Source organism: Podarcis erhardii, assembly GCF_964252035.2.
Source record: "Podarcis erhardii genome assembly, chromosome: 9".
NCBI classification, from domain to species: Eukaryota; Metazoa; Chordata; class Lepidosauria; order Squamata; family Lacertidae; genus Podarcis; species Podarcis erhardii.
The window spans coordinates 59,612,643-59,630,745 of record NC_138512.1 but is presented as its reverse complement, the minus strand read 5'-3'; the positions used below and the strand labels follow the sequence as shown (position 1 = coordinate 59,630,745).

Sequence of the window (18,103 nt, the reverse complement as noted above, 5' to 3'; positions counted from 1 at the left end):
CGGCTCGCTATGGCTCCCGTCTGTCCCTCCTCCCGTGTAAGCGGCTGCTGCCCGCTTTGCTGCCATGGCTCTCCTTCCCTCCCTCCTCCTCGGCTCCTCCCCCTCCTCCTGGCTGTAAAGCAAGCAAAGCTAGAGCCGTGCAAAGCCCTGCAAGCGGCTCCCGCTTTGCTTGACTGACGGCAGCCGTGGCTCTGGTCGAGTGCATTCGCTCCGTAACATGCACAGGCATTTTCCCTTACTTTCTAGGAGCAAAAAAGTGTGTGTTTTGGAGAGAGAATTACGGTAACCATCAGTACAGGTATGGATGGCATGATAAGGCAGAATTTGGCCTGCTTCATCCACAGCATAGCAGCAGTGGGAGAGGAGTGCCGTGGAAACTTTTGAGTAGGATGCACCCGGCATGTTGATAGTTCACAATAAACCATGGTTTATTTTTAAACTCCGGTTTACCGTATGTGATATGTAAAGCAGGTCATTATCTGAAGAATTAGATATGTGCTTGGAGAACAGTTCAAGTAAAGCAGGGGGAATTCTCCCCTGCAAACACACACTCTGTATGTGGTACTCTGCCCCAGATCACACAGCTTTCTGAAGAAGAAGAAGAAGAAGAAGAAGAAGAAGAAGAAGAAGAAGAAGACGACGAAGAAGAAGAAGAGTTTGGATTTGATATCCCGCTTTATCACTACCTGAAGGAGTCTCAAAGCGGCTAACATTCTCCTTTCCCTTCTTCCCCTACAACAAACACTCTGTGAGGTGAGTGAGGCTGAGAGACTTCAGAGAAGTGTGACTGGCCCAAGGTCACCCAGCAGCTGCATGTGGAGGAGCGGAGACGCGAACCCGGTTCACCAGATTACAAGTCTACCGCTCTTAACCACTACACCACACTGGCTCTACCCCAACCACTGGGTCCCCCAACCACTGCGAGCAGAGTTTTTTGAGGGCACGGGGAACTGCAAAGGGAAGGGAGTGGTTGGAAAGCTCCATTCCACAAACTCCTTTCTTTTATGGATGGAAAGTTAGGACACCAGTGTGCAGTTCTGCCTACACAAAGCCCTCCATGTGGTCCATGTGGTATGACTATTTTTGAAAAACTGGAAGTACAAGAAAATGTATTAACTTTTCCCCCTTTACAGGCAGAACATTTTTTATATATACAGAATTTCTCACCACCAGTCAAATATTGATTTGACATTAGTATTATAAAATGTGAACATTTCAGTGCTTTTACATACGGGGATATCAATAAATATGTACTATACACCAGTTAACAGAGCCACTATAAAAAAATATAAAAACAGCAGGCATATAAGAGGGGAAAGTGGCAATTTGTAGATAAAACTATTATGAAGTAAGTGTGCACATTCTGTCTGTAGATGTGGAGACGCCATGAATCCACCGTGCTCCATTGGAATGTCCGCTTTGATGAGTGACTCTTTCCAGGAGGAATTCATGAAACAGGATGTCTTCACACCTGAAACATGGTAATGTTACACAGGGTTATTTATTCCAGAAAGATTATTCTGGGTTCATAAAAGGAAGGTCAGCTAGGCTGCTTTTAGGGTGCTAAAACAAAATGAGCCCTGTTGTATCAAGCTGCAGTTACAAAGCTTAAATTCTTAGATGGAGTTGGTTCATTTGCAGATATGGGCAGTACTTTGGAGAGATGTAAATTCCCACCACTCTATCTTATCTTAACATCTCTAGGACAAGTGAACGTAGAAGCCAAGTCCTTCCTAACCACAACCTAAGAACCAGTTGAGACATTACCTACACTAGGCACATCCAACTCTCAAGAGACTGCGATCTACTCCCAGTATAAGGCCAAAGTTGTTGACCTTTTTTGGGGGGGGGGGCAAATTTAAACCATGATGCAGCAGTAATGAGTACTTCCGTATGCAAACACGTCGGCAACAGATGATTGAAGACTGCCCATTTGACGCAACAGAGGAACAAAGCGCAGGGGGCAGCGCTTTCAATCCATTGTTTTTCTCTTCTACCAATCAATAGAGATCCTGTGATTGACCAAGATAGACCGTGACCATCCGGGGATCAACCTGTTGATTGTGGTTAATCGGTTGGACATCCTTGACCTACACCATGACAAACTGTCTTCTGGTGGCAAGTTTTCTACCTCCTGGATGTACTGCAAAAAATTCATTGCATAAGTTTGAATTCCTCTACCTGTGACTCACACCCATGCCATTGCCAGTGGGAGTGAAGAAACTCGTTGTTTGATGGTCTCAGCTGAAGTATTCTGCTTCATGATACAGCTGGGAGGTGCCATGTTACCTTTATGCAGTGTCTTATGAGGCCCAAGTTCAATTCTGGCCAGATTCTACCTAAAACTTCCATAAACAACCTTCCATTTTCTCTCTCCAGGGCTTATAAATCCCGATGCTCCAAAGCTCCAAACGGCACCATATCCACTTTGCTATTGTAGTTCAGGAATCCATAGCAGAATTTGCTCCAAACCCTTTGAAGGTTTATCTAAGAAAAGGGTTCTCTGCCTTTCCCAGTGAAAAACATTTGATTAGCACTAAAAAAAATCAAAAAAAAATCAAGGCCATGTTTAGCAAATGGAAGGTCTTGAACATACCCGTTTGTTGCCAAGGTGTGAAGAAGACGAATCATTCTGCTGCCGAGTTCTATTCTTCCCTTGAGTAGCCTGATCGCCTAAGAAACAGGAAGTGCATGTCAATTAATTGGGCACAAAGGCATAATCACACCAGAATTTGCTGTATTAGCCATAGGCCATTGCAGTCAGTGGAGGAGAGCCACAGAAATGAGAGCTATCCAGAGAAATGTGGCCCACATAATCTAGTATGTCTGCATTGCATATAGATGCATAATTAGAAATGAGTTCAGCTACTCATTTGTAGTTCCAAAAAAGGGGGGCAAAGGTTAATCTTTTCCCAAATATAGGTAGCTCAGAGATATGTTTTGGACTACAACTCCCATCATCACTTATAGTTTGTGATGCTAGCTGGGGCTGATGGGAGTTGTAGTCCACTGCATCTGGAGGTCTCACCACATTGGCTTCCCCTGATGTAGCTCTACACACACACATATATATTCCACCACCACGGTAAGTGTCTTCTGGAAGTAACTTAAGCCCAACCTTCATGGCATCAATTTAGACCAAATTTCTAAGCACACAGTCAAATGCATGGACCTTGCCTGAAATCTTGTAACCAATGGGAGTACTCACATTGGTTTGAAGGGCTCCAAAGGTAATGACATGCCTAAAGGCAAGTCATATGAGGAAAGATTCAAGAAACTGGACATTCCTGGCCCAGAAGGAAAATAAATGTTAATGGGGAGTAGATATATATTGGAGATGTAAAGCATAATACAAAATCTTACTAAACTATATTAGGTGAAAACCAAATCTGCTTAGCACCATCAGCATACAGAATGCCAGAGGCTACAGATTATGAGCAGGAAAGTGTTATTGTGCTAACATCCTGCTTGTAGACCCATCTGGTTGGCCATAGTGAAAACAGAATGCTGGCCTAGATAGGCCTTTGGTCTGATCCAGTAGGGTGCTTATTATGCTTACAAAGGCATTGCGCTGTCTCTTGAATCACAGTTAAGGAATTCAGGCCCCAAACAGATATTGGTAACATCACTGGTGTATTAACAAGGTTTTATGGAGCTTTCTGGCAGGGCTCTTAGTGCAGTCCTGCAAGAGTTCTCCCCATTCCCCAGATCAAGGAAAAAAGAGAGAGGATGGGTTGTGCTTTGGTTCAGGGGACAGTGCACAGTTAATTCACTGTCTTGAATATAAAACAGGTACTAGATGTGCCATCACTCAAAGATGACTGACAGGGTCAATAGTCTATGTTATGCCAAAAATAGGGATGGGTGAATCTGTATTTTTTCCTCTTCATTTCTAATACCTCTAATCTGAAGTTCAGTTCTCCACATTTCTATGTCAGTTAGTGATTTTTAAAAAAGTCATCATGAAAATTCACCATCATTTTTACGCTAATTTCTCCTAATATGCAATTTTGCCTAATATATTTTGCAAAGCAATTTCTCCTAACATTTGTGTATTCTATTTTCACAAATACATGCATGTTGTTGTGCTTATTTACCCTAGTATATTACTTGGTGGGAGAATAGCACTGCCAAATTCAGAGAAGTGCGAATTTCAGAGCATGGTTGTGTTTTGGTTCGTGCTTTGCTTTGGAAAATGTGGATGTAAAGATCACCTTTGCATGAGAACTGAATTAAATTTCATTCGCATCCCAAGTCAAGCAGCAACTGTGCGAACCAGAGCAGAGATAACCCATAACCATGGTTACGTTTTCTTAAACCATGATTATGTGTTAAATCTACACTTCAGCACAGAACTAAGCTGTACCTTTTGGGCAGTTGCCCATCTTTCTGTGCATTTCCTGCTGTTATTGAACTGCTTTGACCTGGGTTGTGTACAGATCTCAAAAAATTAGCCTCACTCCTTTAGAAGACACAGATAAAGGTGAATGTGCTTACACATATGAAAAAGGAACATCCAAGGAGGATTTAGAGGGAGAAGAACCTTTACTTTCAAGCCCTTTTCCTGAAGAAAAAAAAAAACCACTCAACATTCTATAGGACCTGAAAGGCAAAAGTGGATTTTATACTTATGGAAATGTGTGTGAGCTGAAAAGGTATTAAACTTCTGAAAATTCAGCTGCAAAGTGTATTAAATATGAATCAAATTAGCTGGAGTGTGAGAGGAAAGCGGGGAAAAATAATGTTTCTCGAGTGGTTATGACTCAGTTCTCTTCCAAATATAGTATGCACACGACATTGTTCAGTAACGAGTTTATCAAGCTTTTGCTCTGCAAAAAGAGGACTCAGAGCCAAGGTGGAAGATTCAGAAGCTCCCAGAGGCATTAGAAGCTCATTCCCAATTTCCTAAAAAAATAAAGAATCTGTCAGTGTGATTCTCCTGTTGCTGCAAGTTAGACATCACCAAGGCTAAGAGGAATACTTTGATAACTCTATAGTAGTGTTTTTTGAACTGCGTTCTACTGAGTCCTAGAATTTTGGGAAGGCTTTATTAGGGATTTTTCAGTGGGATAATCAATCTTAGGGTCTGGTCTGAAGGAACCATCTTGCTGGAGCTCAGGTGTGGGTCTGGCCAGTGCAGGGATGAGTGAGTCCCTGAGAACCACAGGTATACTGTCTTGTACTGGTTAGACATAGAGGAATGGTAGGAGGAACCAGCTGGGGAACCCCCAAGGGAAGAAGGCTCAGAGCCTGAGGAGTGCTGGTGGGTCAACAAAGAGGTGAGAAGACTCGGAGCAGGTGTTGGAAGCTGAGGAGGCAACAGGGCTTAGTGAGCTGGGAAAGTCTGTGGCAGAAAGAGATCCTGAATCAGAGGCAGAAGCTGAAGCAGGAGGATGGGAGGAGAGAGGCCAAATGGCAGAGATGAATCAGGCTGGTGAAGAGTCACAGGTGTCTCCCCTTCCCCCTTGTCTCCCAGAACCAGGAGTGCCATGAAAAGGGTGGAGGACAGATGGGCGATGCACAGACACAGTCTCTGATTGCTTGGAAAAAAATCCAAGCAAGGAAGGGACTTAGGCAGCTGTGGGGAGACAGGGGCCTTCAGTCTTAGCAACTGCTTCATGGGCACAAGACCTACTGAATACGAGTTGCTGTGCTCATGAGGCTTAACACTCCTGTGCAGGTCGTGTTTTTGCTTATAAAGAGTGAACTCCAACTTGCGTGGCATGATTTACTGCTGCCTCGCTCCTGTTATATACCTTCTTGAGTTCTTTAATGGAAGGAAGGAGCAGGGCTGGCCCAAGATATTTTGTCGCCTCAGGAGAAGGGCAAGATGGCGTCCCCTCCCACAGCATCCACCCACCTGAGGCAGCAGATTCACTCTGACTCATGGTAGGGCCAGCCATAGAGGGGAGGGATTGTAACGGTAAGTAAATAGAGAAAAGTATGACTGTAATGGGGAGCCTCAGAGGTGTGCTGGGCATGGTGAAGATGTGCTGTGGGCATTGTTAGAGGGGCTGAGCTTCAGGTTTTTTGAGCTGGGCTCCAAACCTCTCGCCCCATTCTGTAGCTTTTAAGAAACTTACTGGGTGAGACTGTATTCACCCAGCGGAGGCACTTATACACATAATTTAGAATATGCAAATTTAATGCAAATTTGTGTCACATGGGTCTCTGCCCCGAGTGCCACAGGGGTACACTCTTTTCATGCCCAGGCCAACTATGACGTCTAATAGAAATGGTAATAGAAAAAAAGATGTTTCCTTTAAACTTAACCATTTTTAAAGAAACCCACCCTTTACTTCTTGCTAGTTCCCAGTACAGTGGTACCTCAGGTTAAGAACTGAATTCGTTCTGGAGGTCCGTTCTTAACCTGAAACTGTTCTTAACCTGAGGTACCACTTTAGCTAATGGGGCCTCCTGCCGCCGCCGCACAATTTCTGTTCTCATCCTGAAGCAGAGTTCTTAACCTGAGGTACTATTTCTGGGTTAGCGGAGTCTGTAACCTGAAGTGTCTGTAACCTGAAGCATCTGTAACCCAAGGTACCACTGTATAGGCAGTGATGAGCAATCATGACTTACCATTTTCTGGAGAAGTTGTCTTCACAGAAATAAGCTTCACATTCTCTTTATCTGATGGGGCTCTGTTGGGAGATGTTGAAGGTGTTTGGAGACATTTAAAGCATGAGGGGGACAGAGTACATTTCTAGAAGAGGATTCAATTTAGCCGATCCAAGCAGTACATAAATACTGTATTTAAATAAATAAGACTGTGGTCAAGTTATTCCAATACAGGAATGGCCAGGACTGTCTTACCAACTGAAGTTAGTAAAAGAAACTCCTGGCCACTGAGGACACCTGCACCTTCTGGGGCAGAGCTGGATGTTGCATCGAACAATAGCTATCTCACACTTTTCAGTGTATTTTTCCTTATCAGAAAAAAAAAAAAAATCAATTTTGGGGGGGAGGGAGGGATAGATTTGTTGCTCAAGAGCATGGAATCAACTTTAACTGTGCAACCTTAATCTGCCAATCTACGGTTGAATACTGCCCCCAAATAGCAAGAGTCTAGAAGTACTCCTTGTGAAGGAAACAGGTTCTGTATCAATGCATTTTCAAGATGAATACTCTAAGTTACTGTAAGCAGCAACTGCATTCTCTTAACCAGATAGGGACAGTAGAGTTTTGGAAAAACCAACTCTGTCTGAAAGAATAGCCAAACGGACTAAATTCATAATACTAGGACTTCCGGGTTGGCGCCATCGCCGAATGGCGGACTCCCTCCGAACTCCGGAGGGAGCCTGCTCGGCAGGGGCTGGGTTCTACCGCGCCGGCGACGCGGGGACCCTCAAAAACCATGGGCGCTGAAACCCATGGGCATGGTGACTCGGCGGGCACCGTTTGCGCCCCCCTGACCACGCGAAGGAGCCTTTTTAAAGGCTACGGAGCGGGTGACAGGGAGGGGGTGGTGCTGTGAGTCCTCCGCTTCCCCTGCCGAGTGAAGCCGCATGCCATTTGGCGGAGAGCGCTGACTTCTTCCATTGAAAATCTGGACTCAAAAGAATAACCCGTGAGTAATTGGAACTTGGATTAAAAAGGGGAACAAATTTTTTCTTAAATTCGGAGCGAGCGGGGGAGGTGCAAAAAGGAAGTCAGCCTCCCCCCTGTTGTAGAGGAGCTAAAGCAAAGGACCTGACAACTAAGATCGAGTGCAACCTTTTTTTTTGATAAAGTTATTAATTTCGCGATGGAAAATTATAAGCTGGGCTGGAGGAGAAAAGTGGAATGTGAATTAAAATACAACCCCCCCCCCGAAAAACCCCGGGAGCGATCCGTGAGAGCGCCGGGAGAGGAGAAATAGAGGTTTTGACAGCTGTCAAAGGAGCTGCCAAAACTGAAGAACAAAAAGAGAACTTTGTTACGAGGACTTTGCTGGTTACATTTGTTATAAATTGGATATAAACTGTTTAAAACAAGGAATAATAAGTTACTTTGACTGGTGGGTGTGATCGGGAAGGAAACTGAGTTATTATAATCCCTCTAGAGGAGCTGTGGGTCATTACAAGTATTGCTGGCATGGAATTTGAATCGGACTTTTTATCTCCTGGGAAACTGCAGAAATGGAACACTATTTTGTCTACAGAGGTCTACACACTAAAGGAGACAATAGATTTATCTATTGAAGAATGGAAGGGACTTGACGTAATGTTTTGTTCCTGAATAACAAAGCCTCTGTAGAGGAATTACAAGCTTTTTGGAATTAGAACATTTGTGCAGGAGAGCAGGGGGGGAAAAAAAAAGAGGAGAAGAGAGAACAACAAGAACAACAAGAATAACAAGAACTGGACAAACTTGGAAGATAGACCCCTTCCAAGATTGGACATTCGAAATCAAAGATGACCAAAAGACGGCAGAGACTATTAAAAAGACGGCAAAGCGGACTGGTGAAGGACTATGGCTTAGATGTGGGAGCTCCAGGACGACAGTAGACATTGACGGATATTGGGAACGCAACCGGGAAAGGGGGGAGGGAAATTTGGAATCCAAAGGGTGTTAAATTACATTTTATTCTTTTTTCTATTCTTTTTATGTTAATCTGTATTGTATACTAAAGAGGGGAACTCGTGGAAGGGAACAGGTCGATTTTAGGGAATGGGAAAATATTTTTTAAATTGGGTTAATGATAATAACTTTAAAACTTGGGGTAAGAATTTGCTGAATCTATTTGAAAGAACTGGAATACAAGAGGGGGAGGGGAGAGGAAGTCCTGGAAAGATGATACTGAAAATAAGGCCTTAAATTTGGATGTTTTTCTTTTCTGTTATATTTGAAAATTTTTAATAAATATTATTAAAAAATAAATAAATTCATAATACTATTTGGAAAATACTGTTTGAAAAAGTTTGAAAAAGATCTTCCAGAGGTAACAGTGAGCTGAAAAAAGTTGTCAAGAATTTTATTGTAGTTAGAGAGTATAGCTTGGTATTTGGGTCAGCAGCAGAGGAATGTGCCAAACCTTTCCAGGAAGTCCACCTGAATCAGCAAATAAAGGACTTAATAAAGAAAAAGGCAACTTCTTCCTGCACATAATTGATTTCTAAAAAAAAATAAATAAACAAGGATGGACAAGGTATGGGCCATTTGAGAACTGGGAACAGTCACTGCTGCTACAGAATTTAGGTTTGTATTGGCGATAGTAAGCTACCTGGGACTCTTTCTGCCAAATACATTTACAACACGAAAGTCATTCAAATTATAAGAAAGGGAAATTGCGTGTTCAGACCCAGAGACCTCCCCACTAGATAAAGACACACTTGACTCAAATTTTACTTTTGGTTTTTGGTAGAATTTAGGCCAAAGCTTTATTGATTACAGAAGGTGAGTGGTTACATAGGCTCTGGTTCGACTAGCTCCCTGCAGCGCTGACCCAGGGCACCAGCATAGGTTAGCCTAGGGTGAACACCTGGGTAGGTGAAAAGCCAGGAACAGACTATGTTCACCACCCAGATGCCCCCCGGGACTCAGGCACGGGCACAACCCCCTCTTGGGGATTGACCAAACCAGTTGAGTCCCTGAATTCCTTTAATGGAATACCCTTCACAAAGGGATGGCGAGACCGTTCTTCCATCCCTAACACCTGAACCAGTGCCTATCCACAACCTTACAAGTTGTGACGATTTGCTATGTGGCAGGTGAAACCCAAATGGCAACCGCCAATCAGCCAAGTGGGGAAATTCCTGTCGTGCCCCTGTCCCAACGACAGATGACACACGACGGCACAGCAAGGTCAATTGCAAAATGACCTAAAAGTAGGGTGAGGTGGGCTGGTGTTCCGAATGCACGAGCCAAAAGAGGAAGCTCTGGGTCATGTGCATGGGTATATATATAGGTCCCTTGATCCGTTTAGACTGCACCCCATTGGTCAGACTGAACCCAACATCGAGGGACCTACCAATCGGGTGTTGTGGTTGACCAATCTTACCCACCCACAACACAGGTGGTCAGTCTCCAGGTCTCACTGCAACACGTGCCCTCTTTTAGGGAGGACACGATTTGCATTAATGTGAGGAAGGACTTCCTGGCAGAATAAACAGCAAAGGCATGTCTGTTAGGGCAAATGGGACACTGTTCCAATAACTTCAATATGCCCTTCTGCCTGCCCTCTTACTTACTCCCATTCCAAGGAGTGGTCCTGAGGCTGCTGTAGCAGACTGTGAGGGTGGTGCTCACATGACTTTCTGGCAGCAGAGTTACTGCTGCTTACTGGGAGGGAGAAATGGAGGGTGGGAAGGGTGAGGTGGTGGGGAGGTCCTGGCTATCAACTTCCTCCTCCTTAGCCTTCTAGAACTCAACAGGGAGGAAGATTCACAAAGATCAACAGGGGTCAAAGTGAGAATGAGCTGGCACTATCTGTTGTTGGAAGTGAGAGCTGGACCATAAAGAAGACTGATCGCCGAAGAATTGATGCTTTTGAATTATGGTGCTGGAAGAGACTCTTGAGAGTCTCATGGACTGCAAGAAGACCAAACCTCTCCATTGTGAAGGAAATCAGCCCTGAGTGCTCACTGGAAGGACAGATCCTGAAGCTGAGGCTCCAATACTTTGGCCACCTCATGAGAAGAGAAGACTCCCTGGAAAAGACCCTGATGTTGGGAAAGATGGAGGGCACAAGGAGAAGGGGACGACAGAGGACGAGATGGTTGGACGGTGTTCTCGAAGCTACAAACATGAGTCTGACCAAACTGTGGGAGGCAGTGGAAGACAGGAGTGCCTGGCGTGCTCTGGTCCATGGGGTCATGAAGAGTTGGACACGACTAAATGACTAAACAACAACAAATCTGTTGCTGGCTCTGGTGCCACCTACTATCGGCCTCCTTGTCTTCTGCCCTACCAATCCCAATCGGGACTGGCTACCACAGAGTATATAGAGTGTTCAGCAGTGGGACTGAATAGGACTGAAAGTGGTAGTTTTCAAGCAGAGGCTTAATAACCTTTTAAAAGGCTATGAGGGATTCTGTAGCAGCCAATTTTCTGCATTTGCAGTTGACCATCCCAACTCCATGATTCCATGAAGCAGTTATGGAAGAAAGATGTTGCCTGGCTCTGTGTTGTCAGGGGAGTGATAGAAATCAATCTTCTCAGCTGCCCTCATTCTGAAGTTTTATCTCCCAAACAAGCCCACACTGGTTATTACAGAGGCTGATAGCTACTGAATAGAGGAGGCACGCTATAAAGCTGCATGAATCTGTGCAGACATCAGGTGTGTTTTGTTCTCACACAGTGACAAATATGAAGAGGCAATGCACACAGATCAAGAAGGACCGTGTCAGAGTGTATTTTTGTGAACGGACTTCTGCAAATCTCTCGTCTCTCTCTCATTTATGGGAATGACCCTGACCATGTACTGTAGAGATGTCAAGACCTTCTTGATAAGTCCAGATTTGTATCTCAAAAGAAACTGTCAGAAAGCCAGTGCCACAGTGGGGTTCTTCTGAATTTGAAGAACATGCACGGCTGGGTTGCAGGGACAGGAATTGCAAGATAGCTGAACTAGTGGCAGAATGGCCTAGTTATTTTCAAAACCTGGACCATTATAGCAGAGGTAGCCAACATGAGGCTATGACTCTCATCATGCTGGCTAGGGCTGATGGGTGTGGGGAGCCCCACAGCATCTGGAGGGTACCATCCTGGCTCTTGCTGCCTTCAAGGAACCGCTTCCATAAGGCACCTTTATATTAGCATAGGATGGGAGGAAAGGAAAACAACTTACTGTTCAGTTCCGTTTTCTTGTCTCTCTGAAAGGAAAAGGAGATTCACATGATATGGATATCCCAAAGCTAATTGTCAGGGAGTAAGATTCCTACCTAGTCTTCTCCATCACATGTAATTCTTTCACATGACAGGATTTTCTCTTTCTTGCATATCAGAATAATCATGCAATGTGAGCATTCACTGAATTTGGCAATAAGGAATGATTTACTTGCTAGGGTTATACAGTTGTAAGTGATTTCGGGAGCAATAAGAATGGGAGCCTAACTGCCGCCTCTTTTCTGAGTACGGATGGGTAAATATGTTGTCAGGCCTGCCGCTAGGTCCCAGCTCACAGAGGACCAGCGCCCAGTGGATGTCATATACAAAAGTCTTTATTGAAGTTTAGTTTCCATTTCCAAGCTCTGGGCGCGCAGACCCACGTCTTGACGCTAGACCGGCTAAGTTCCCTCTGACTCGCTGCTGAACCCACACCAGTTTAAGATTCTAGCCTTGCTCCACCTCCTACGCTGTTCTTTCCTCCTCTGGGTCCTTCTGCCCTCTGATCTTACCTCCTTCCTGGATTCCTCTGACGCTGACCCCCCTGAGTCTCGCCCTTCCTTTCGGCGGGCTTTAGGACCTGGCTCCCTGTCAGGACTCCCTGCTGTGCCGCTCTCCTGTACATTTGAACTTGGCGCGCGCGCCCAGCCGGTAACTTTCCTTCTGACCGTTTCCCCGCTCCCTGATGTGGGCGTTGCCAAGCCTGACTCCTCTCCTCCCGCTGGAGATGAGAACACTGGTCCCGACTCCTGGGACTCCCCCTCCCCACTGCGCTCTGGTGGAGAAGCTGGTCCTGATTTCCAACTGCTGCTCAGGGACTCCCCGCTGGCTCCTCCCTCCTGGGGTTTCCCCCCTGGAACCCCCCTCGCTCTGGCCATCGGTGCTCCCTTCTGTGAGTCCTCCGATTCGCTAGAGAGGCTTGTGGATTGACTCTGCCCACTGTCACTGCCTGCTCCCCCTTCGTACTCCTCCTCCTCACTTTCGATTTGCTCACTCTGCTTTGCCTCTGCTCCTGAACCCCTGACATATGTGAATTACAGTTTCTCACAATCCCTTAGGTTTCAAATCTTCAGTTCTTTACCTTTCCATATTAGTTCAGCAGCAAGCCCCAGAGTGGGTTAAAACAAATCAAAATTCAGAATAAAAGTAGTTACACCCTTATTTTCTGGTATGTACTTTTGCCTAATATACATATTAGTTGCAAAGTATATTTCCCCATATACTTATAATTTCTCTAATATAGTGCATTTTTGTATGTTATCTTCACTAATCTATGCATGTTGTCACACACTTTACCCTAACATATGTATTGTTGTACACATTACTCGGCAGGAGAACTGCATTGCAAAATTCTGAGAAGTGTAAATTTTGAAGGCTGGCTGTGTTTTGGTTTGCATATTGTTTCAGAAAGTGTGAATTAGGCAGATATGCCTTTAAATGTGAACTGAATTGAATCCCCCCTATTCCCTCTTGCAACTATATATATAATATCTTGATTACGGTCCAACGACCCATAACATAGATACAGAATAAAATATAAACTCATATACACAACCCCCCAGGGAAGGGAAATAATGCACCGAAGCATTATTTGTTTAGTCATGGGTATGTTGATCTGCAAGTTAATATTGCTGTTATATTTGGGATTCTAGCTACCCTCTGCAATCAGTCATTACTCCGCAAAGACTGAGCATGCTCAGTCTTCATTGGACTCGTTTCCTGTTCTTCTGCAAACCGTGGGGTGTCCAAAAGCCTGCTGACAGCTCCCTCTTGAGGCAAGGAGGCTGGTTGATGATGCTTAGGCTGGATAAGCAACAACTCAGTGCGACATGTTGGACATCATGTTTACAAATAAAGCAAGGCATCGCAAAAAAATTCCAATCAGTTCAAAAACATGCTGCAGCTGAAATTACAACGGGAAATATAATTCAAACTCGTTTTAAATATTTTCCAAAAAAATTATTTATTTATTTTTGGTTAAAAGTTGAATAGATACCTGGAGTTGTCTTCAAGCACATTCTGTACAAAGTCACCAGAAGGAATACGGAAAGGGATATGACTATCAAGGCAATGATGACCGGCAAAATAATGGCTGCATGCAATGGAGAAAAACTGTTTTAATTCATACATGTCAACATCTTAGATTCTTTTTTAAAAGAAAAAAACACGCAAAACATGTTCCGCCCTGACCCCTTTCTACACAGTGTCTGCAGTGGAAATTCTTACCTAATTTCCCAGCTTTCCTATTTTCCAGTGCAACCACTGGGTGGCAGGCTTACAGCCATTATGAAAGACCATAACCTGACTTCCTCCCCGGTTCCAAAGGCCTCTGCAGTAAACAGCAATATCCTTGCTGCGAGGCCTGCGTCCATATATACCCTTCCTTGACAGGCCTAAAGGTGTTTAACACTTTTCCTAGGGGAATTAAGGATGAGATTTCAAAAAAGTGTCAGCAGCAACTGCAGTAAAATTCCAATTTGTGTATGTGCACTGCATTGTGTGTGCATGTTATGTTATGTTGTTATGCTATGTTATGTTGTTACGTTACGTTACGTTTGTTTGTGTGTGTGTATGTGTGTTTCTTTGTCCGGGACTGAACTGCTGCCTTTGATAGGAGGCAAATGCCACACATTGTTTTACTGATGATTTGTTAATTATTCTCTATGATTTATGTTGTATTTGTGATGTTATTGGGCAGACATATCCCCTTGTTCATGCTCTCTGTAAGAATGACCTGATCCAGGGTTATCACTTGCATGATATTGCGGCTTTGACCTCCAAACTCAAGAATAATTTCAGGGCTCAGAGGGTGAAAGGCGATGTCAGTTCTGCTCTCATTAGAGCCTGTCTCTCTTGCAGATAAGCTCTTATGCAGGCAGGTAGACAGCTTTCTGTAATTAGGTTCACTGTCCACCAAGGACTGAAGTTAAGTTGCTGACAAATTTATTTCGGCAGCTGCCATAAAACCACCACACTCAATGTACTTACTGGTATAAGAGGGGTGATCCTGTTTTTCAGCGTGTGCATTTACAGTGTTGCCTACGAGAAAGAAAAAATGTGATTAAAGTAAAACATTCACTTGCATGGTTTCTGCTTTTAAAAAAATAAAAATCAGCTAGCAGTTGAACACAACTGCAGCCTTCTTATCACCCCACATCCCACTGGTGTCCTGTTCCAAGTCACCAGTAGACTGAAGAGCAATTATTATGATACTACTCTGACAAGAAAAGCTGCTTTGGTTCCACCTCTCTCCCTTCTCATTTTCCCAGTGTCAGTTCTCCACATTTCCACAGTAGTTTGCGATTTTTTATTTTTTATTTTTTATTGTCATTGGAAAATTCACCAGCATTTTAGTAACAAATTTCTCCCAAAAGATGCCTTTTTGTATGCAGTTTTGCTCAGTGCTATTTTTCAAGAAAAAGAAGTGTCTTAACTCGCCACAAACACCTCCCGTCTTCTCTTAGAATGACAACAGCGCCCACTTGAGAGGTGCTGGAACTGCGTTCCAGTGAGTTCTGGCTGAAAAAAAAGCCCTGGTTTTGCTTGTACACATTTTTGCAAATCTGTTTCCCCATTTTCACGTTATTTTCACTAATATATGGGTCTGCACATTTTACCCTAAAGTATACACATACTGCTTGAGCGATGAACTTCCTTGAAAAATTTGGAGAAGGATGGCTGTGCTTCATGTGTTGTTTTAAAAAGAGCAAATCGGGTAGATATGGCTTAAAATATGAACTGAATCAAATTTCTTTTCCATCCCAAGCTAGGAATGATCTATAACTCAAATATTAGCCCAGTCCACTTGGATATAACCCAATTTCACTCCCCTGATTCCATTTTGAGTGCTTAGAATTTAAGCCAACTAAATATAATTTGCTTCCAAGAGATTTAGACTGAATTAAATCCAAGTACCTCAACTTCACAGATCTCTCCCCCCTTACACACACACACACACACACACACACACACACACAATTAGCATATGTTTTATTTAATGCTTTTCAGGGATTTTGTTATAGCTCTCTTCATTGACATTGCTGGTCTCATTAAAACTAGATTACATTTTTTTGCTGATCCAGGTTCAACCTTATTGAATTAACCAAAATCTTATGCTGGTCAGCAGTTTTCTGCCTCCCTACTATGTGATATTATTTATTTGAAAAATAATCTGGCACCCATTATTATGTTTTATTGAATTTTCATATACACTTAAGAAACCTACATTCTAGGTGATGTTATTATCTTAAAAATATCCATTTGTTTTACTTTCTTTCTTGAGTGATAGCATTTCTCAATCCATGCTAACCTTTACCTTATTATCTGAATCCCAGGTGAATTTTTTTAAAAATAAAAAGCCTACATATTAACCTCCTCAAGTTTCTGAGATGCTTTAATTCCTATATTTCTGTCAGTATTTACTAAAATAGGGCATATCAAAGGACTACAACCTTACTATAAATTCTGTTGTGAATCATGATCATTATATTTATTCCTAGGGTTTCCTTTCCCTCCGTTTGTGAAAGGTAAGTTTGCCATATGGCTGAGAATTGAATGCCCTATAGCACGGTAGCAGAACATAAACGTTGTCTGCAAAGGCCTGTAAAACAAGGGTGTGGAATCACTAACTTGCAGGCCTTAAGAGCTCCTGCTGCCATCCTTCCCCCCACAGCCAACAGAATCTCATCTGCCCCTCCCTGATGCAACAAGGCTTGACGAAAGCCTTCTGTTGGAACCAATGGAAGGCTTTTTCCAAGCCTAACTGCATTGTGATGGAGCCATTTTCAGGGTACTCATAGCTTCAGAGGAAAGGAAGGTCTTCCTGGAAAAAGCAGCAGAGGAGGGAATGGGTAACCATCCTTCAGCAACAAGGCTTGGAAAAAGCTAAAATGCTCACATTGGCCACATTCACTGTCGTCTTGGCCACTGCCATGTTCCCCTGAAGGGCTGACCAAGGGGGAGTCCAATCCTTGGGCTGCAAAAACTCCCCACCCTTTGCTATAAAGCTACAGGATAAATTGTTGGTATCTCTGTTATGTACGGAGTTGAATAGGATCCAAACTGCAGCAGTCTGATTGGTCCTAGAACAATAGGATCCAAATTGCAGCAGTCTGATTGGTCCTAGAACAATAGGATTCAGAATGCAGCAGTCTGATTGGTCTTAGAACAATGCAGCAGTATGATTGGTCTTAGAACAATGCAGCAGTATGATTGGTTGGCAGGAACCACCCAATCATGTTCCAGATATAAGTGAATCCACAACCTGATTGGCTTACAGTAGAATTCCAGAATTGGTCAATCATGTGCAGCCCATTGTGTAAATAAAGTATATAAAGCAGATACTTTGAGGGGACATTCATTCATTCCTCCTCACCACTATGAGCTGAATAAAGAGCATGAAATCACTTTGCGACTCTGAGTATATTTCAATCTCCCAAGGTCACATAGAGTAGGTGAAGGGGACATTTGGCCCTCCAGATGTTGCTGAATCAGAACTCCCATCATCCCCCGACATTACCCATGCTTGCTAGGGCTGAAGTTGGTTCAGTTGAGCAACACCTGGAAGTCAAAGGTTCCCCAGACCTGACCTAAAGGATCTCCTGTAACCACCAGACTGTTGCCATCAGTCAGAATAAGCACTACTGTGCTTATCTAGATGGACAAGTAATCTCAAGCTGCTGCTTATATCCTTGTGCTGTTAGGCATATCTGGTCAACAGTATCATGGTTTTCAGTTCGCCTTTAATGAGCAATTTGCACCGCATCAGTCATCGCTATAGAAAGCCCAAGAAATTGACAATGACTGGCAGACTTATTGAACTTGTTCTGTTCCTCTTCCATGTCAACCTCACGCTCCTTTGGGGGCTGTGAGTTTAGAGGGGCAGCTGCCCTATAAAAGGAATCTGGGAAGACTTCCAGACTCATTACTGAAAAATGAGGAGGGCAATATTGTCTGGAATAAGTTGTTGTTGGGCAATGAGCTATGAAGCGGGGAGAGAGAAAGCCTCCTATTTTCCCCCTTCTTTTTTGCATTGCTGCCTTGCCTCATTCTAGTAGGTGGTTAACAGACCAGCAGATGGCATGGGAGACAGAGACCCCAAACCAGCCTCCCTCCATTGTGTTCTCAAATGGCCCTTTGACTAAACAACTGCAGTCTTCTTCCATTTGTTTCTTTCCCCCCTTCCTTTTTGGATGGCAACCAAATGAAGCTAAGCTCAAGTACGCTCCTGACTGATTGCTCAAAGGGGATGCTAAAATACACAAAGTATGTTTTTGTAATTTGGAGGTGGAGGAGCTCA

General features: G+C 43.7%; 1 protein-coding gene across 3 annotated transcripts in view; it reads right to left on the bottom strand.

Annotated features, from left to right (window-relative positions):
* Positions 1 to 1,126: 1,126 nt before the first annotated feature.
* EMCN (endomucin) overlaps positions 1,127 to 18,103 on the bottom strand; it is a 44,277-nt gene continuing 27,300 nt past the window's right edge. For 2 of the 3 annotated variants that reach the window (XM_081877284.1, XM_081877285.1), the window contains exons 8-14: positions 14,794 to 14,844; positions 13,802 to 13,897; positions 11,768 to 11,792; positions 6,580 to 6,641; positions 3,209 to 3,287; positions 2,597 to 2,673; positions 1,127 to 1,471 (exon numbers count right to left, since the gene is read on the bottom strand). In XM_081877284.1, the coding sequence (XP_081733410.1) occupies positions 2,646 to 2,673; positions 3,209 to 3,287; positions 6,580 to 6,641; positions 11,768 to 11,792; positions 13,802 to 13,897; positions 14,794 to 14,844 (341 nt within the window). In that variant the 3' untranslated portion in view covers positions 1,127 to 1,471; positions 2,597 to 2,645. The remainder of the gene's footprint in view (positions 1,472 to 2,596; positions 2,674 to 3,208; positions 3,288 to 6,579; positions 6,642 to 11,767; positions 11,793 to 13,801; positions 13,898 to 14,793; positions 14,845 to 18,103) is intronic. The other variant, XM_081877286.1, reaches the window with a different exon arrangement.